Source organism: Pseudogymnoascus destructans (genome assembly GCF_001641265.1).
Source record: "Pseudogymnoascus destructans isolate 20631-21 unplaced genomic scaffold scaffold_8, whole genome shotgun sequence".
NCBI classification, from domain to species: Eukaryota; Fungi; Ascomycota; class Leotiomycetes; order Thelebolales; family Thelebolaceae; genus Pseudogymnoascus; species Pseudogymnoascus destructans.
Genome location: NW_020167527.1, coordinates 1,280,719 through 1,298,332, shown reverse-complemented (window position 1 = coordinate 1,298,332; position 17,614 = coordinate 1,280,719). Strand labels below are relative to the sequence as shown.

The window sequence follows — 17,614 nt, the reverse complement described above, 5'->3', positions numbered from 1 at the left end:
GGGACATAAAACATACCCGGCCTCTTCAAGTATAACCTTGAAATATTTTACTCCAGGCGCTGCAAAACTCTTGTCGAAATTCTGTATTGATTTCTCCTTCAGTAGGTCAGACCGAGAATAGAGGTATATTATGGCGGGGTCGTCGGCGAACGCTTCGTCAAATATGTCTGCGCACACAGCCACATATGACAGTTCGCAGGGAACGACTTTAAAGTTTGAGGAAGCCATGTTAGATAGTTGTATTGTAGACCATGTTAGATAGTTGTATTGTAGAGTTTTAATGGTGTTGAAACTGAAGGCCGCAGCGAAATGAACGGGGCGGGAGCCCAAGAGATCGACGACAAGGGTAGCATGTGGCATTGGGGACCAAAGCTTCGCCTCTCTTGGCATACCCTTGAACCCCCTTAAAGATGTCGACAACGTCCATATATTTACAGAAACTCCCCACTCTCTTCGTCGTCTCGCTGCAAACACCGCGCTCCAGTCTCCCTTTGGAAGAATCCCAGTCAGCATCCGGAAAGTACCTCGCCGAGAACCACGCCGACGATATAGCCAAACTCGAGAGATACATGATTTACAGCCAACGCGTGTTCTACTTCTTCCTTTTCGTAGTCTTCACCAATGTCGTGCTGACATACTTCTTGATCCTGCACCCATCCAGGCTATCTTGCAAACCCAATGCTGAATTATGCGCAGCATGTGCGGAAGCCAACCCTTCATGGACCGACCTCCTCGCGGAAAGTATCTGGGGAAAGGCGTCAACCGCAATCTCATCTACATTGATCATATGCTGGGCGGTCCATAGCTATCGTCGCCGCCGCTCTATGGAATTGAAGTTGAGTAGTGGGAGGAACAACCACACTTAACGTGAGCTTACCTCTCATATGTACGTGTTGTTAATTATACTGTCAGTGGCTGAAAAGGCTTACTATTGTAGGAAAGATTTTTGGAAGCACCACCAATGTTGGAGCCTTAGAGCATCGGAAGGACGGGTGGACGACGAGGATATCAATATCAATATGAATACAATGCCGGCAAAACTATTCTCCGACCACGCGCTGCGCGATGCCGTCACAGAACCCCCAAGGCTTCTTCCCATGAGAGCATCTAAGCTCCATCTCACCTCCTCACCTCACCTCACCAACCTCAAATCTCGAAACCAAGCCCATAACTTTTACAACACCTACCAATCATGCCCCCCAAACGACCCACCCAACAACTAACCCACTTCCTCGCCCTCCCCCTCCACACCCCCACCTCCCTCCCCCCCTCCACACGACACTCCGCACTCTCCCCCCAGCCTGCCCACACACCTCCACCCCGCCCTCCGCCCACCCACAACCCTCCACTTCACCCTCTGCGTCCTCGACCTCCGCGACCCCATCCGCCTCTCCACCGCCCTCTCCATCCTACGAACCCTCGACATCCCCCTCCTCTGGGCCATCGCACAGGGCCCTCCCGCCGCTGGGGGACAACTCCAGAAAGACGTGCGCGTCACGCTGAAGGGGTTGATGGCGACGAGGGACCCAGGGAGCACGAGCGTGATTTATGCGCCGCCGGTGGATGAGACGAGAGCACTCCAGCGATTCGGGGAGTTAGTCCGCTCGCATTTTGCGTGTTTGATCGGGCCGCCTCCTACGCCTCCTCCTACGCCCCCAGGAGCAACAGGGCCAGCACGGCAAGAGACTGTTATGCCGCCGCTGCCGAGGCCGTTGCCGAGGCTGTTGCTGCATGCGACGGTGTTTAATACGGTATATGTACCTGGGAGGAGTAGGAGGGATAGGCAGCGGGTGGAGATTGATGCGAGGGCGCTGATTGAGGCGTTTGGGGAGATGGTGTGGATGGAGAATATTAGGGTGGAGGAGCTGGTGTTGTGTAGAATGGGGGCGAAGGAGGTGGAGGGAGTGGAGAGGTATGTGGCGGAAGGGACGGTGGGGATGCCTTAGTTGGATTGTAAGGTGGGCGGTGCAAAATCTCCTTCTTCGTACAGCCCGAATTCTACTTTCTACCTGTTGACCTCCCTGGCAACTCTGAGAGGGAGACAATGCTTAAATCTTAGAGATCGCGGTGCACGAGACGTTCGCAAAGGATGCGCTTAAAGACATCCAGAAGCTCGCGGGGGCAGTGAATGCAGATGACGGCAGAGCGACGGAGAGTTCAAGCGGTTGTGCAAACGCGGAGTCAGTGTCCACCTACGAGCGAAGCGAGTAGGTGGCGAAAGCGAGTTGGGTATGCGAAAGCGAGTTTGGGTATGCATCAATATGATATACATATCTATGAATCAACGAGGTAATAGCGTAGTATTGATAGATAACTACCTGAACAATACAAAATTAACAGAGCTATTTTCACTATCTAAGCTTTGTACCCACTCATTTTCATCTTCGTCGTCGCTACTCTTATATGCCTTATACTGTAAGACCACTACAAGCGCCTTCAAACCATTTGCATTACGGTCTGCAACACGCTTACGCTCTGCTTTGCGGTCTTTAATTGCAAACCGCCTAGCCATATTTAGTAGCTGTTTTGCTACCTAAGCTGACTCTCATACATTTTTCGCATCCGCCTTTGCCCTTGCCTTTGCTTCCTTCTCTTCTCTTTTTGCACGTGATTCATGAGCATATAGTTGACTACCACTCTGTAAACTTTTCTGTGCCCGAGCCTTTGCCTCCCTTTGTTGAAATGTGCGGAGAGCAACAATATCAAGCTCTGTCTTATACAATTCTGCTTGGTGTAAAACCATTGTAGCCTCACGTGCAAAAGCTTCAAGTCCATGCCGACATGCTCAACCCCTTCTACTGTCTGCCTACTCATTTTAGGTGTCATTGTAATATTGTATGCAATAGGATCTTCATACTCTGGAGTTTCGTTCCTAGGATCCTTTAGTTTATCAATAACTAATTGTATGGCTAAAGTCTGTTACGATATCACGTGCGCCTTGCAGCTCGAGTAGGTGTTGGAACTGCATTCCTGGTAGTATGCTGCACATGCGTAGCCTGTATACCAACTGTGTATATATAGGGGCTTCGCCCCCCGTAGTTTTTCAATCAAGTCGTCAAACTCCAATTATGTGTTCAACAGGTTATGAGCCCGGGTTTAGCGCACGACGCGCTGCGCCAAAGACACATAATTGACGGCTTCCCTCATAGCTCTCGCAGGGAGAGAGCAGCTATGTTGTACGATAGGCGTACGAGTGGAGCGTATTTATCGCCATTACGGAAAGCCTTTGCTCATAACCACCAACTACACAGCGGAAGCAGCACCGAGTATAAGACGAGTGCAGGGCACACCAAGCAAGCGACTACTTTGAACAGGAGCTAGGGATAACTGTCGGAACTTCAGTTTTGGGTCAACTGAACCTCATTGATTGAGGCGTAGCCGGGACAGACCAGCCAGATTCGACACCATGAGGGTGCGCAAGCGGTTAACACCACCATAGCGATGGTGCGCAGGTAGCGGGTAGCGAGCGCGGTCATACTGTGGATAGGATGGGCTAGGAAAGAGGGATAGGCAGAGACTTGGGTTTAGAGGAACTAGAAGCAGGGGCGCTGTTGCAGAGGCAACATAGTACAGCGTAAGGGGCGTGTTGGAACTGCAATCCTGGTAGTACGCTGCACATGCGTAGCCTGTATACCAACTGTGTATATATAGGGGCTTCGCCCCCCGTAGTTTTTCAATCAAGTCGTCAAACTCCAATTATGTGTTCAACAGTAGGGTGTTGGAGGTAATTGCGGGGTATGGAGAACCACACACAGAATCGTGTGGTAATCTCCGGTCACTGTAATGAATCTCTTATGGGCAGCAGAACAGAGGCTTCAACAATAGAATAATATAATCAATTGAATTACTGACTAAACTACGGGTCTACGTACGCTATTTTTAGGCCTGGGGGAAACCCCCAAAAGGGGAGCTTTCCGGGGTTGGAGCGAAGTTTTCAGTTGTGGAGTGAATTCTCAAAACTGGTCTCGCTAAAGAGAATTCACTCCACAACAACATAGCTGTATATAGATCGAGCCACTGCTCGAGTGATCCTCTTCTCTTTCCTTCCTTCTCTAGATTGAGTTTAATTCATAATACCCAACTGGCGCCCTATGCCTGGTTGAACTGTGACATAAAACTCAATCTCCCTTATACCTCTTTTCCTGCTCTTCGAGCTGAACCCTCTTCTGAAATCGAAATCGAAATCCACTCTTTGGAAACCCCAGAACCAGAAACCTTATCCTGAAGTCGATTCCAGGACGATCTCGAGGGCAACCCCTTAAAGTTGGCTCTCCACAGTCAGCTAGACACACACACACCACCTTCACAAGTCAGACCTTTTACAATGCTCCCTCGACAAGGATATAACTGTGAGGGAAGTGCGCTCCTCTCGAGTGGCTCCTACGGCTGACAACTGCACAATAGGGCCTTTGGCTATATGTGTCTGACTTGACGATATGAACTGAAATTGAAATAGCAACTCGCTATGGCTTATACAGCTAAAGAGAAAGCTGCAATGGCAGCTCGAAATAATCCAGAACAAGACCAGGAATCCCTGGCAGAAGGAGCATCAATTCCGAGCTCTGCAAACCAAACCAATGAACTTCATGATCCTAATTTCAAATCCGAAACCTTCCTTCACACTCTGGGCAAAACAGCTCAGGAGAGACATGAATCTATACTTGCAAATTGACATGAAAAGGCTGAATGGAATGTTGAAACCTTTGACGAATTCCAGAAACTATCTGTCGCCAACCAGAAAATGGCATGGACTTTGCACAAGAACATTCTTCGGGACTATTTGGCCCTAGCAGAGGACTCGAATTTGATACTGGCTGAAAAGGATGATGCCATTCTCCAGTTACAGGAACTGATCCAGAGCAATGAGCAACAAATCACAGAGCAACAACAATTCAGAAATATCTTGAAAAGCAAACCCAACAAGCTTTGAAGAATGAACCAGGACACCACTCTCACAGTCGACTGTCAGCTCGGATTCCAGACCCTCCAATCCTCACAGATGGGATAGAGCCAGCATTTGAAGACTGGATTGTGAAAATTCGCCTCAAGCTCGAAGCCAACATTGATCATTTTCCAACACAGACTTTACAAATGAGCTACATTCAGAGTCGACTGGGAGGACTGGCAGTTCGACATGTCAATCCAAGGCTTCGACCAAACTCTACAAACAAACTGCAGACAGCAGAAGAAATTCTTGAACTTTTGGAAAAAGTCTTCAGTGATCCCAATCGAAGGCACACAGCTCAAACTGAGTATCGAAAGCTGTATCAGAGAAACAACACCTTTGCAGTGCTCTGGGCTGAGTTCCAAAGGCTCATGACAGAGCTTGATTACTCTGAAGAAACTTTGCTGGATGACTTGCGCTTCAAAGTCAACCAACAGATGCAGAAAGCCTTAGTGGCTGAAGTTGGAGCTACTACACTTCACGAGTTTGCAAAGAAATGCATGCTCATCGACCAGAACATCCAGCGGATCAAGGAACAAGAAGACAAAAGGAAGCCAAAGTCATTTTCGAACAACATAGGCCAAACTCAAAATCAGGGCCAGGCACTTCGAACTTCAATCCCTCAACCTACAATGGATTTGAACATGCAAAACAAGACACAGAAGCTGTATCGACCACCGCATCAAGATCCAGCAAAAGAAATGCTCATGAAACTTGGGAAATGCTTCATATGCCAACAAAATGGACATCGAGCTCGAGACTGTCCCCAGAAGCTCAAAGCTCAAGTGAATGAGGTATCTACAGCTGAGTCTATCATCGATTCAGAAAACGAATAGCCTCTAGACAAGTCATCACTAGAGGCAGTGCAGCCAGAATTGCAGCTTCTTCCTCAAGATCCAGTTTTGATCCGGACACCCCTTTCTTAGCTACTTGAGAATAGGAAAATACAAAGCTATTGTCCATGCATTGATCGATACTGGTGCCACAGGTGGAAACTTCATTAATGCTGCTGATGCAGAAAGAATGTGTGAAATCGAAGGGATAGCCCCAGTCGAACTTGTGAAGCCAAAACAAGTTGAAGGATTCAATGGAGAGGCTGCCCCTGCTATCACACATGCTATATATCCTCGACTACAAGTGGGAGAGCATGTGGAAAGCCTATGTCCATTATTCATCACTTCACTGGGAAAACATTCCATCATTCTCGGGAAAGCTTGGATGAAGCAACATGGAGTTGTTCTTGATATGATCAATGATCAAGTCCTCTTCACTGGAGATTATTGGAACCATTCTATACCAGATCGAGCCCTCGAAACAGAGCCTATATCGAAAAGCAAAAGACAAAGGGCAAAGAAGAAAGCCAAAGAAATGCCTCCTCCGGAACCTGCTCTGAAAGTGGAAAAACCAAAACCTTGCACCATAGCAATGATTGGCTCAACACCATTTCGAATGCTCATGAAGCAAAAAGGAGCTCAAGTCTTTGCTATATCAATAAAGGACATAATCAAGCACAAGAACAAGGCCAAAACTGAAGAAATCGACCCTCGACTGATCCTTCCGAAGGAATTTCATGAATTTTTGGATGTTTTTTCAAAAATGGCAGCAGACAAGCTACCTCCCCATCGACCTTCAGACCATCATATTAAACTCGAAGGTGATGTAAAGCTGGGATATGCACCACTCTGGAATATGTCAAAGGAAGAACTTGATTTGGTTGAAGAATATGTCTTCGAGCACTTGCCAAAAGGGTTCATTGAAGCAAGCAAAGCCCCATACTCTTCACCCATTATGTTTGCGAGAAAGCCAGATGGTGGTCTTTGATTCTGTGCCGACTACAGGAAGCTAAATGCCATAACGAAAAAGGATCGATATCCCATACCACTCATTGATGAAACGCTGGCCCAAGTCATAGGAGCAAAATATCTCACCAAACTGGACATTCGACATGCCTTCAATCGAATTCAAATGCAGACAGAAGAAGATAAAGACCTCACTACATTTAGAACTCGATTTGGATCCTACAAATACAGGTCATGCCCTTCGGACTCACAAATGGTCCAGCAACATTCCAGAGGTATATGAATGAAACCCTCATGGATTACCTCAACCAATTCGTCACCGCATACATGGATGACATTCTTATCTACAGTGATACTCGAGCAGAGCATACAGAGCACATAAGGAAAGTCCTACAGAAGCTTGGAGAAGCTGGACTGCAAGCAGATATCTCAAAATGTGAGTTTTTCGTCCAAGAAACCAAATTCCTAGGACTCATCGTGGGAGTCAATGGCATTCGCATGGACCCTGCAAAGGTTTCTACTGTATTGGAATGGTGAACTCCAAAATCGCTCAGGGATATGCAAGCTTTCATTGGATTCTGCAATTTCTATCGAAGGTTCATCCGAAATTACTCCAGCATCATGAGGCCATTGATGAACCTTACCAGAAAGGATCAGATATTCGAATGGACTCATGCATGCCAAACTGTATTCGAGCTGTTGAAACAAACAATCACAGAAGCTCCTGTCTTGAGGCATTTTGATAGAAACAAGACAGCCTATGTTGAAGCAGATTCCTCAAACTTCATCTCATCCGAGAGTTTCACACGGAATACCCAGATTTACCAGGTCCACCTCGAGAACTACTCAGATGGTTTATGGCATGGGAGGTGGGCGAGGAACAAAACTACGATCACGCTATGTAAGAAGAAATAGAGTCGTTGCTATCTACGACTCTAAACTAAATACCCTCTGAGCCAGGGTGCACTCACCACCGTAACCCTTGCAGGAGCCACCCTTCCCAAACATCTCACTGGCGTCGCAACAAGCGGCTACCACTGAGATAGACAAAGGGTCGATCGAAGTGACCCCACACGAAGAGTCAGGCCCTAGTCCCCTCCGACACAGGGCCTCCCTCCACCCTACTCCCCATTCTCCCCCTCCCCATAACCTGCACCAATGGTTCCCTCCTCCTCACCCCTCTTCCTCTTCCCCCCAGTGTGGTTCGGGACCGTCGCGGCGACAGCCATGGCAGGAAGTCTGCCCACGGCAGCCACCACTTCCCCAAAAAGAGCCGGCACGCTCTCCTACTCCATCCGAAGACGGTGCAGCAATGACCGGATTTGCTGAACCATGTCAGCACTGAAACAACACAGGACAGGGGTATACTCACGCCCATACCCTCGATGGTGGTGCGCATGGCGCGGAGCTTGTTACGATGGTCACAGAGGTCAAGAAGCCAGTCCAGAGAATAAGAAGCTAGATTGAATCTAAAGAGAGAAGAAGAAGAAGAAGGAAGGAAGGTGAGGCTATTCCTCGTAATATACAGTTGTCCGCTTAGTGGTTGTAGCCTTGGTGGCGAAGGCTGCACCCGTAACAACCATAACAACTGTAACAACTGTAACAACTGTAACAACTGTAACAACCGTAACAACCGTAACAACCGTAACAACCATAACAACCATAACAACCATAACAATCTCCAAGCTATAATCGTAACAGAGCTCCTCGTAGGAGTCGAGCTCCATAAACTCTGTCTCCCACTTGATAGTGTGGTGCAGGTTTCCTTTTCTTGTTTGCGAAATGTTCCATGTTTGCTTGCGAGAGCATGATTTCATCCTGCAGAAAATCCCAAACCTTTGCCATGGTCTGAGCTATGTTCTTGTGCTCTTGTTTGGCTTTGTGATATGCTTACTGCTCTGTATCGAAGCTCATTCTTGGTTCATAGCCCTTGTTCGCAAAAAACGCACTTGTCTTGGTTGCATCTGATGGCAAACTGTTGGCAGCAAACTCCGCCATGCACAAGTATGAAACCCAATTGTCTTGAAGATAGTTCACATGAGCTCGCAAGTAGCGTTCGAGCTCTGCATTGAATCGCTCAGTCTGTCCATCTGTTTCTGGGTGGAAGGCAGTTGAAAGTTTGGCCGAAATTTTCCAAATTTTGCAGAGCAAACTCCAGACTTCTGCAATGAACTGAGGACCTCTGTCTGATATTATCGGGTTTGGTAGACGATAGTGCTTCCATACATATCAAAGTAAGAGCTGTGCTGTAGCTTCTGCAGTAGTCCCTTCTTGCCCAGCGAAACACGGAATGAAATGTCTTTCTTTCGTCAACCTGCATGCAACAACCAAGATAGCATTGTTCCCTTCACAGAGTGGTAATCCTGTCACGAAATCCATTGATATATCCATCCATGGTCGACTTTCAATAGGGATTGGTTGTAGAAGTCCATTGTAGGCATCTCGAGATGGCTTCGATCTTCGACAACTATGGCAGTTTTTGACATATCGAATTATTGTTTTGTCCATGTTTGGGCCAGTAATAGTGCTGTTTCATGACTTGCAGTATCTTTCCAACTCCTGGATGTCCCATAGAAGGTTGTTCATGAACTTCTCTCAACAAGTCCACCTGAATGGTTTCTGGCACCCAAACTCGATTTTGATATTCTAGCATGCCGTTTTTGAGTTCGCAATAAGCCAATGCAACCTCTTTGCTTGTTCGATCACCATTCTCAAGCTTCTGTAGTGTAGCCTTGCAGAATTTGTCTTTCAGTTGAGGCTTTTGGATTTTCTCAAGAATTGTCATTTCTCTGTTATGAGTTTCTACTGGAGCTAGCTGAGCTGTTTGGCCTTGTTCTTCAAGTTTCTGAATGTCTTGATATGGCCTCGAAGGTGGTAGCAACACCTGAAGCTGTTGCTTTTGTCGATCATCCTCATCATTGCCTTCTGGTCTGCCACCAGGCCTTCGAGTCAAAGAATCTGCTTTTCTATTTTGCTTCCCAGTATCGAGAGAGAAATTTAGCCCATCGAGCTTGTCTTCTTGTCAGCTTCTTGGTGGACATGAAATATTCCAAGCTTTTGTGATCAGAAAAGACTTGGACTGGAAAATATTCCCTTCAAGTTCTGGTCTCCATGCTTCGAAACATCTGATGATTGCAAGCAATTCCTTGTCATATATCTCGTAATTGCATTCTGCAGGTGCTAGCTTTTTCGAGAAATATGCCACTGGATGTAGAACCCCTTGATCATCTTTTTGTGACAAGACTCGAAGTTTGTGGGGAGAGTTCTGAAGTTTGACGCTGGGTACCACTCCGGGTCCGGATCTTATCCGACCCAACTAACCCGGTATTGTAGTTGCTTCCAGTGGAGCCTCACGGCGAGGATCTTTTCCACTTCCCATTCTTCTACGCCGTCTATCACTTCGCTGCTAGGCTCAGGCGGCTCTCGACCCGGTAGGGGGTTATTCGGGGCCTTGATTGTCACGGTTCACCAAGGCATAGGGCGCCAGTTGGGTATTATGAATTAAACTCAATCTAGAGAAGAAAGGAAAGAGAAGAGGAGCACTCGAGCAGTGGCTCAATCTATATACAGCTATTGTGGAGTGAATTCTCTTTAGCGAGACCAGTTCTGAGAATTCACTCCACAACTGAAAACTTCGCTCCAACCCCGGAAAGCTCCCCACACCCCTGAACCCCCACTCGAGCTGCAAGGCGCACTTGATATCGTAACATTGATGAGAACGTCCGGTGAGAACACATCGTGTATTTGAGAACCGGTAGGTAGGTCTAGACAAAAGCGTGTCCAACTCGTTCTAGCAACGTATATGGTCCAACCCATTGTTGGCCCAACTTGCAGCTAGGGTGAGAGTTCTTCAAATTTTTGGTCAATAGGTACGATCTATCTCCTACATCCCAGTCGATGGCCCTTCAGCATTGATTCACATGCTTAGACATTTGCTCTTTAGCTTTTGACATGTTCTCCTTTGCGTGGACCCATGTGGTTGTCATACTGACATTCGTTGCACTCAGTTTGCTATCAAACTCAAGAGCAAACTTAGAAATCTCCTCCTCAAACCTACAAGTCACTATACATATTTTGGCTTGTCACACCAACAACAAGAGCAATACTACTCAACGATTGCTACAACCCTTTATGATTCATTACATGACATCACTCCTTAGTTACTGGGCTAATAATACACATGACATATCTCTATCAACTAGAGGCCTAGAACATGAACGATAGCTCCAAAAGCTTCTACAACCTTCTATGATTCATTACACGTCATCACTCCTTAGTTTCCCACAAGATTGGTTAAGTTATGACATAATTTGTCTATAGGGGTACTCTGACCTTGGACCTCCTTTCACTTCCTATAGGCTAGGAACCTAGGAGATGGTTCTATGGGATTCTCTTACGTCGACTACAGTTACCAAGCCTGGTTAGTCATGGAAAGTCTTGGAAAATGAGAGAACTACACTACTTTAGCATAAATAGGATTGCCCTTTCCTTGAGAAAGGGCAAGCAGACAATACAGTAAATCGACTATCACATACTTCCACGTCTTTTCCAATCTTCCAAGCATTGATCTTGTTACTCCTTGTTTCTGAAAAGTCAGTGAGGTGCTAACCTCTGACTTATCCCTGAGTTCTCAGACTCAACATTTGTTACAACTTGTCTAAACCACTCCACTACATCATACACCTGATTGCTGCGTTGTGGAATAGTCTAAGCTACGACCCTTTGGCTCTTTTTCTAAGACAGTGTGTTGTCTTAGTAAAATCATCCCTTCCTTGGGTGGCTAGATTCTCACATCTGGTGCACCCAACATTACAGTGGTATGCATTCGGTCTGCAATCGTCTTAGCTTCCTCTCAGTTTAGAGTCTCCCGGGGGTTGGTGCTTTTTGGGGTGTTCCAATCCCAACTCGTACGAGGATCTGTTCCGTACTTGAGTCGGTAGGGGGTCATGCCAATGGATGTGTGGGGGAGTGTCATTTGCATGTGGTCCATTATGGGGATGAGTTCGCTCCAGTTATCCTGGTAATGGGATACGAAAGGCCTCAGTCTCTGATCGATGTACTCATGCGGCCCAAAAGTTTCCACAGGGTCTGTGTGTAATAAGTGGGGCGTGTAAGTACTTGGAGAAAATGCATGTACATACTCTACGTACTTGTACTGATCTACCCACGAAAGTTGTTCCCCCCATTGACTGCAATACACCGCTCCAACTTGTCCTTAAACGAAGCACATAATTGTGTAGATTTCCCATCCATTTTTTTCCCCCATTCTTCCTCAAGAAATACCCGTGCATGAGCTCTCTCAAACTTCCCTCCGTTTAATGGTGTATAGCTGTCAACCTGATCCTTGAGATAATCAAAGGCATTTTCAATAGGGTGCAAATCGGGAGAGTTTGGGGGCCAAAATTTTACTCTATAGATTCCCTCCTTCTTCATATAATCTTCCAATGATCGGTGAGCCTTCAAATGAAGACTTACATTATCATCCACAAACCATACTCGTTTTGTAGGATGTAAAGCCTTTACTTTTCGAAAGTAGGGGAAGAGAAGAGGAATAAGAACCATCTCTCGATATAGAAACCAATCAATCCCGCCCTTTGAAACTTCTTGCCCTTCTGATTGCCGTCCTCTACTCCATGTCTCTATATCTCCAAACTCTTGTGAAGCAACTCGTGCCTTTTTCCATTTGCTTTTGCCATTCCGAATATCTGCATTTAGAGTTTCCATATATCCGTACTCAAGGGTTCCAACTGTTGTTGCTCTAACAAGTTCATTCTCTGCTTTTGATTTCCAATATGAATTTATCTCTCGTAGTTTCTGCACATGTATCTGCTTCTCTTCTATACTTTCAGGAATCCATGAACGAGAAGGGCGTAAGATAGAGGTTTCTGAACTCATTGCTCCCCAAAACATAACTTGAAATAAAGATTTCTTCTGTTGAATTGCCATGCTCTCTGCTGTTTGACCCCGTTGAACTGTTATCCGTCGTTTCTTATGTGGATTCCCTCCGAAATTGATATATGATTCGTCTGAGAAAATAAAAATTGATCCAGCTTCAAGTTCGGATAGTGCCCATTTGCAGAATTTCCATCGTACTGAATGATATTATCCAAGTAGGGCTTGAGGCAGATGTTTTTCCGTACAATAGGTTGTGGAATTTCAACACTTGAGTGATTCTTTGCAACTCGTTCGACAATTGATCGTGCGTAGGGTAGATTTTCCTTATTAATAACTTGTTGAAAAGTGTCAAATGGATTTGCAAGTAGCAAAGACCGTATGCGTAGTGACTCTTCAGAATCCTTTTGAATTGTCTGTGGTCTTCCGCTTCGTGGCTTTGATTCGAGGTGTTGGAGAAGGTTGTGAATTTCAGTATTCCCTGCCCTTTTAACAGTTTGGTGCCATATATATGCAATAGAGTCAGCTGAGATTCCAAGCTTCTTTTCAATCTCTCCATATGATGCGTTCATGTATACACGCAAGGTAATAATTGCAGCACGTAGTGGTATTGAGATTTCAGCCATTGTTGAGCATTACTTCATTGCTTCATTCACTCTCATATTCTACGCGTGTACATTTTCTATGCGTGTACATTTTCTATGCGTGTACATTTTCTATGCGTGTACATTTTCTATGCGTGTACTCGGGTACAAGTACATGGTGCTTGATAGATTCCTACAATCTAATTGGCTGTTGTGCACAGACCCTGTGGAAACTTTTGGGCCGCACGAGTATCGGTTCATGATTTCCATCTGCCCGTCGGTCTGCTTATGATAGGCAGTCGACAGCTTAACCTTAACGCTGATAATTCGACAGAACTCCTGCCAAAAGGATGATACGAATTGGGGTCCGCGGTCGCTTACAATCAACTCCGAAGTGAGTCCGAATTGGTATATCCATTTGATGAACAATTGTGCCATTTGCTGGGCATTTGTGGTTTTGTAGCAAGGTATGGTCACTGAACTCTTTCCGAGTCAGTCCATAAACACTAAGATGCCATCGTATCTGTGCTTGTCCCTTGGGAACTCCTTGAAGTCCATAGTGAGGTGTTGAATAGGATATTCGGGTATGGGCAGTGGGTGTAGGAAGCCTTGCTGCTTGGTGACATTGGTGCGTAAGCCGGCATGTCATGCAATTTCATACATATCGCAAGCAATCCGCTTCCATCCTGAATACTTTGGGGCAATCAGCTGGTAGGTTTTTCGTCCACTAAGATGCGCTGTCGATACCTGGTCGTGCGCTTCCCGGATCAGTTTCATACATAGGTTGGTGTGACGATTCACACATAGCCAGCCTTTGTACAGAAGAAGCTGGCCATTCAATGCGAAGGTGTCAGGTAGGGGTGTTTCGCGCGTGTCTCTGTAAATGACTCTCTGTTGTCTGCACATAATGTCTCTATTAAATCAAAAGGCATCTGGGGCTTGGAGGTGTCCATCAAATTAATGGATGCTATCTAGCTCTCTGCAAGTTTGGCACTGATTCGGGGGTGCAGGCGGCTTGGACCTAACAATACCCTCACCCTACTATCAAGCTTGACTTTCTGCTGCGTTACCTAGTATTGGTCTCTTCGGCTCAGAATATCTGCCTTCTGGTTATTCTTGCCTGCTTACATAATGCAGAAGTTGAAGTCGGAGAGTAGTTCCATCCACCGAACCTGCTTTGTGGTGAGAACCTTGGTAGACATAAAATATTCTAGCGAATGGTGATCAGTGTAGTTGTTGACTCGGTGGTGCACAGAAGCCAACTTGGGCCTCCTTTTTCTGAAGGCCTTCACTATTGTGAATAGTTCCTTGTCGTGGATCTCCCAGTTGATCTCGTGTCCGGATAGGATGTGACTGTAGAAGCTTACGGCGTACCACCACTTGTCAGGGTGTTCTTGGGAAAGGACACCAGCTACGACTCCATTGGAGTAGTCTGTCTCCAGCTTCGTAGGCAATTCGGGGTTGAAGTGGTGAAGCACCTGTACTGCTAGGAGTTGCTGGCGCAATTCCTCAAAAGCAGCCTCACATTCGTCTGTCCATCGGAGCAGCTCCGAGGGACTAGTGATGGTCGTGAGGGGCTTTGCTATTTTGCCGAAATTGTGAATAAATTGTCTATAGAAGCCACAGAATCCCAGGTAGAACTTCACACCTGTAACGGTGGTCGGTCGGATCCAGTTGCGAAGGGGCTCAATCTTATCCGGGTCCGCTTCGACACCGGAAGTCGTAAGGACATATCCTAAGTACTTCGTCCGGGTAACGTTAAACTCATATTTCTTTATGTCGGCTTGGAGTCTGGCTTCTCGGAGGCATTGTAGGACCTTATGCACATGATCTACGTGTTCTGTAGGGTCCTCTGAATAGATTAGGATGTCGTCTAAGTATGCGGTACAGAAGTCGTCTAAATATTGCATCAGGACATCATTCATATACTGCTGATAGGTTGCAGGACCGTTCATTAGTCCAAACGGCAGCACTTTGCACTTATAGGATCTATAGCGAGTCCGAAAGGTCGTGTACTCTTCTGAGTCGGGGTGAATCCATATATGATGGAAGGCTTGTCTGATATCTAGCTTCATGAAGATTTTTGCTTTAGACACCCATCCTAGTAGATCATCGATACGCGGGACGGGGTAGGGATTGTTCCGGGTGAGATCATTTAACTTCTGGTAATCGATGCAAAATCTTAATTTGCTATCCGCTTTCTTTACGAATAGTATTGAGGATGTGAAGGGGCTATTACTGTTGACAATGAATCCTTTTTCCAAGTTTTCCAGTAGGTATTGCTTGGTAGCCTTAAGCTCTTCAGTGCCCTGTCGGTATAACGGGGAGAAAGCGTTTGGTAAAGGGGCTTCGAGCTGTATCTTGTGGTCGTATATACAGTGTGGGGGAATTCGATCTGATTCCAACTTCGAAAAGACATCAGTGTACTTCTGGTGCATATGCGGAAGCTTCTGCTGGATGAGGCGGAGCGTTTCTTCGTCCTCTACCAACTCCTTTTCATGGATGATCTGGTCAATTTCGTAGATGCTAGTCTGAAAGAACTCAGAGTCACTTCGCATCATCTCGTGATGGAAGGCATTGGCACTGATTTCACATATCCGTATGGGCATGAAACTAGGTACCAGTTTCACTAGTAGTGGGGGAGAAACCTCTTGGTTTCAGGTAGGGCTCAGTGGCATATCAGTCATCTCTTCATAGCCTGAAGTTATCACTTTCATGTTCATCGAGCATCCGCCTATGTGGCGTCTGTCTTCGCGGTGGATTGCAGCATCCCTGTGATTCGCATCCGGCTGGTATGCGGGATGTCGAATGGACGTTTCTCACGTGTAGTAGGGCAAGGTGATCTCCTTGCTCCAACTAGGAGTCGGCGGGTACTCCTTTGGCCATACTAACTGGCTCTTTGTAGAGTCAAGTAGTATTCGGAAGCAGCTGAAAAGCTTCTTCCCAATTATCACATCTTGTGCTCCGAGGTCCAGGAGTACAAAGGGGCAGTTATATATCCAGCGTCCTTCAACTGTTAAGTGTAACCGAATATACTCTGATACGTGGCCTTGTATTTTGCGCTGAAATCCACGTATGGGTACAGAGTAGGGTAGTTTCCGTATGGGGCTCTGAAGCACTTTCGACAGTCGTATTGCGAAAGGCTTATTAATGACAAGGTAGCCATTTACTCCTGAGTCTGCTAGGGACTTCGTTTGCACCCCGAGTCCGTTCATACTCAGGGTTGTATCGACTAAGAACTGGGTACCTCCCAGGAGTTCTCGTAAGTCTACTCCTCGCAGGTCACACTTGCGTAGACCTAGGAAGGAGCCTTTTCCTAGGCCTCATCGTTTTCCTCTAGGGACGCATCCGATTGAATCCCATGGCTTCCTTCCATTGTTCTTCTGCCTCAGGGTCGTTACGGTCAATTTCCTTGATGTGGCGTTAAGGGGGCATTTGTCCTGGAAATGGCTGGGCTTGCCACACTTGAAACAGTTCCCTGAGGACGCTGGGACTGCTCTGGCATCATTGGTTTGGGGAGGAACGTGGTTCAGGTAAACAGAGCAGGTGTGGCTCGAGTCGGCTTCGACGCTGACACCTTTACCATATCTGTGGTACGTGTGGACGTCCTCGCGGGGGCGGGTAGCGGATTCAATTCGTTGTTCTGGGGCCATTCCTGATCGAAGGCGGTAAGTTCTCGTACCATGGTGTGGTAGTCTCCATTCCATTGGTTTTTGATGATCGCAACGCGGCTGCGGAATTGAGGAGTGAACTTATTCCACATGTACCGAAACCATTCCGACTCAGAGACTTGTCCTGTGATAGCTGAACTTTGGAAACGAGCCTTGAACTCTGGGAAGGTTTCGCTAGCATGTCCCTTCTCTCCCATTTGCAGGTCGTCGAAGATGTTCCTGGCCTGTTCCGTCTCGTTGCTGGTGAGGTAGTATGAACCTAGTAGGTCCATCATCTCCTCAGCACTGCAGAACCCATGCGTAGTGGACAGGTATTGGGGCTCTAGGTAGGTCTTAGCCAGGCCGGTCGTAGTTCCCCATATCAACGCTCTTCTCGAGACGTCGGTAAGGTAGTGGTCCTCATTGACTATGAGTCAGTCCTGAATCGAAGCGCTCCATTGTAGGAAGGTATGTTCTATCCCATCGCTGAGCAGAGTGATTCTCTCCGAGATGGTAGATTTCTTATAGCGAGTCGGTGTCTCCTCGGTGAGCATTCGCGATATCCTTGGGATCGATGGAGAACGAAAGTCCTGAAGAGGCGGCAATTGAACTGTCTCAGGGGTGTTTCGTGTGTGAGACGTTAGTTGCTCCGCAGCTTCAACTGTGGATATGGGGGTGTCCACCGGCGGCGGTGCGGACGGGATTCTGGTCTGGGCTGCCGTCAGGGTAACTAGTAGATCCTTG

At 46.8% G+C, this 17,614-nt stretch overlaps 2 protein-coding genes across 2 annotated transcripts; both read left to right on the top strand.

Annotated features, from left to right (window-relative positions):
* Positions 1-223: 223 nt before the first annotated feature.
* VC83_04058 (uncharacterized protein) lies at positions 224-1,289 on the top strand. The gene is made up of 2 exons (XM_024467695.1): positions 224-886; positions 938-1,289. The coding sequence occupies exon 1, from the start codon at positions 411-413 to the stop codon at positions 864-866; it is 456 nt and encodes a 151-aa protein (XP_024324814.1). The 5' UTR covers positions 224-410; the 3' UTR covers positions 867-886; positions 938-1,289.
* On the top strand, positions 1,275-2,342 carry VC83_04057 (uncharacterized protein). Its single transcript, XM_024467694.1, has one exon. The coding sequence runs from the start codon at positions 1,512-1,514 to the stop codon at positions 1,944-1,946; it is 435 nt and encodes a 144-aa protein (XP_024324811.1). The 5' UTR covers positions 1,275-1,511; the 3' UTR covers positions 1,947-2,342.
* The last annotated feature ends 15,272 nt before the right edge of the window (positions 2,343-17,614 follow it).

Coding starts and splice junctions, on each gene's coding strand:
- VC83_04057 (XM_024467694.1), top strand. CDS start 1,512: ATGGCGACGAGGGACCCAGGGAGCACGAGCGTGATTTATGCGCCGCCG.
- VC83_04058 (XM_024467695.1), top strand. CDS start 411: ATGTCGACAACGTCCATATATTTACAGAAACTCCCCACTCTCTTCGTC.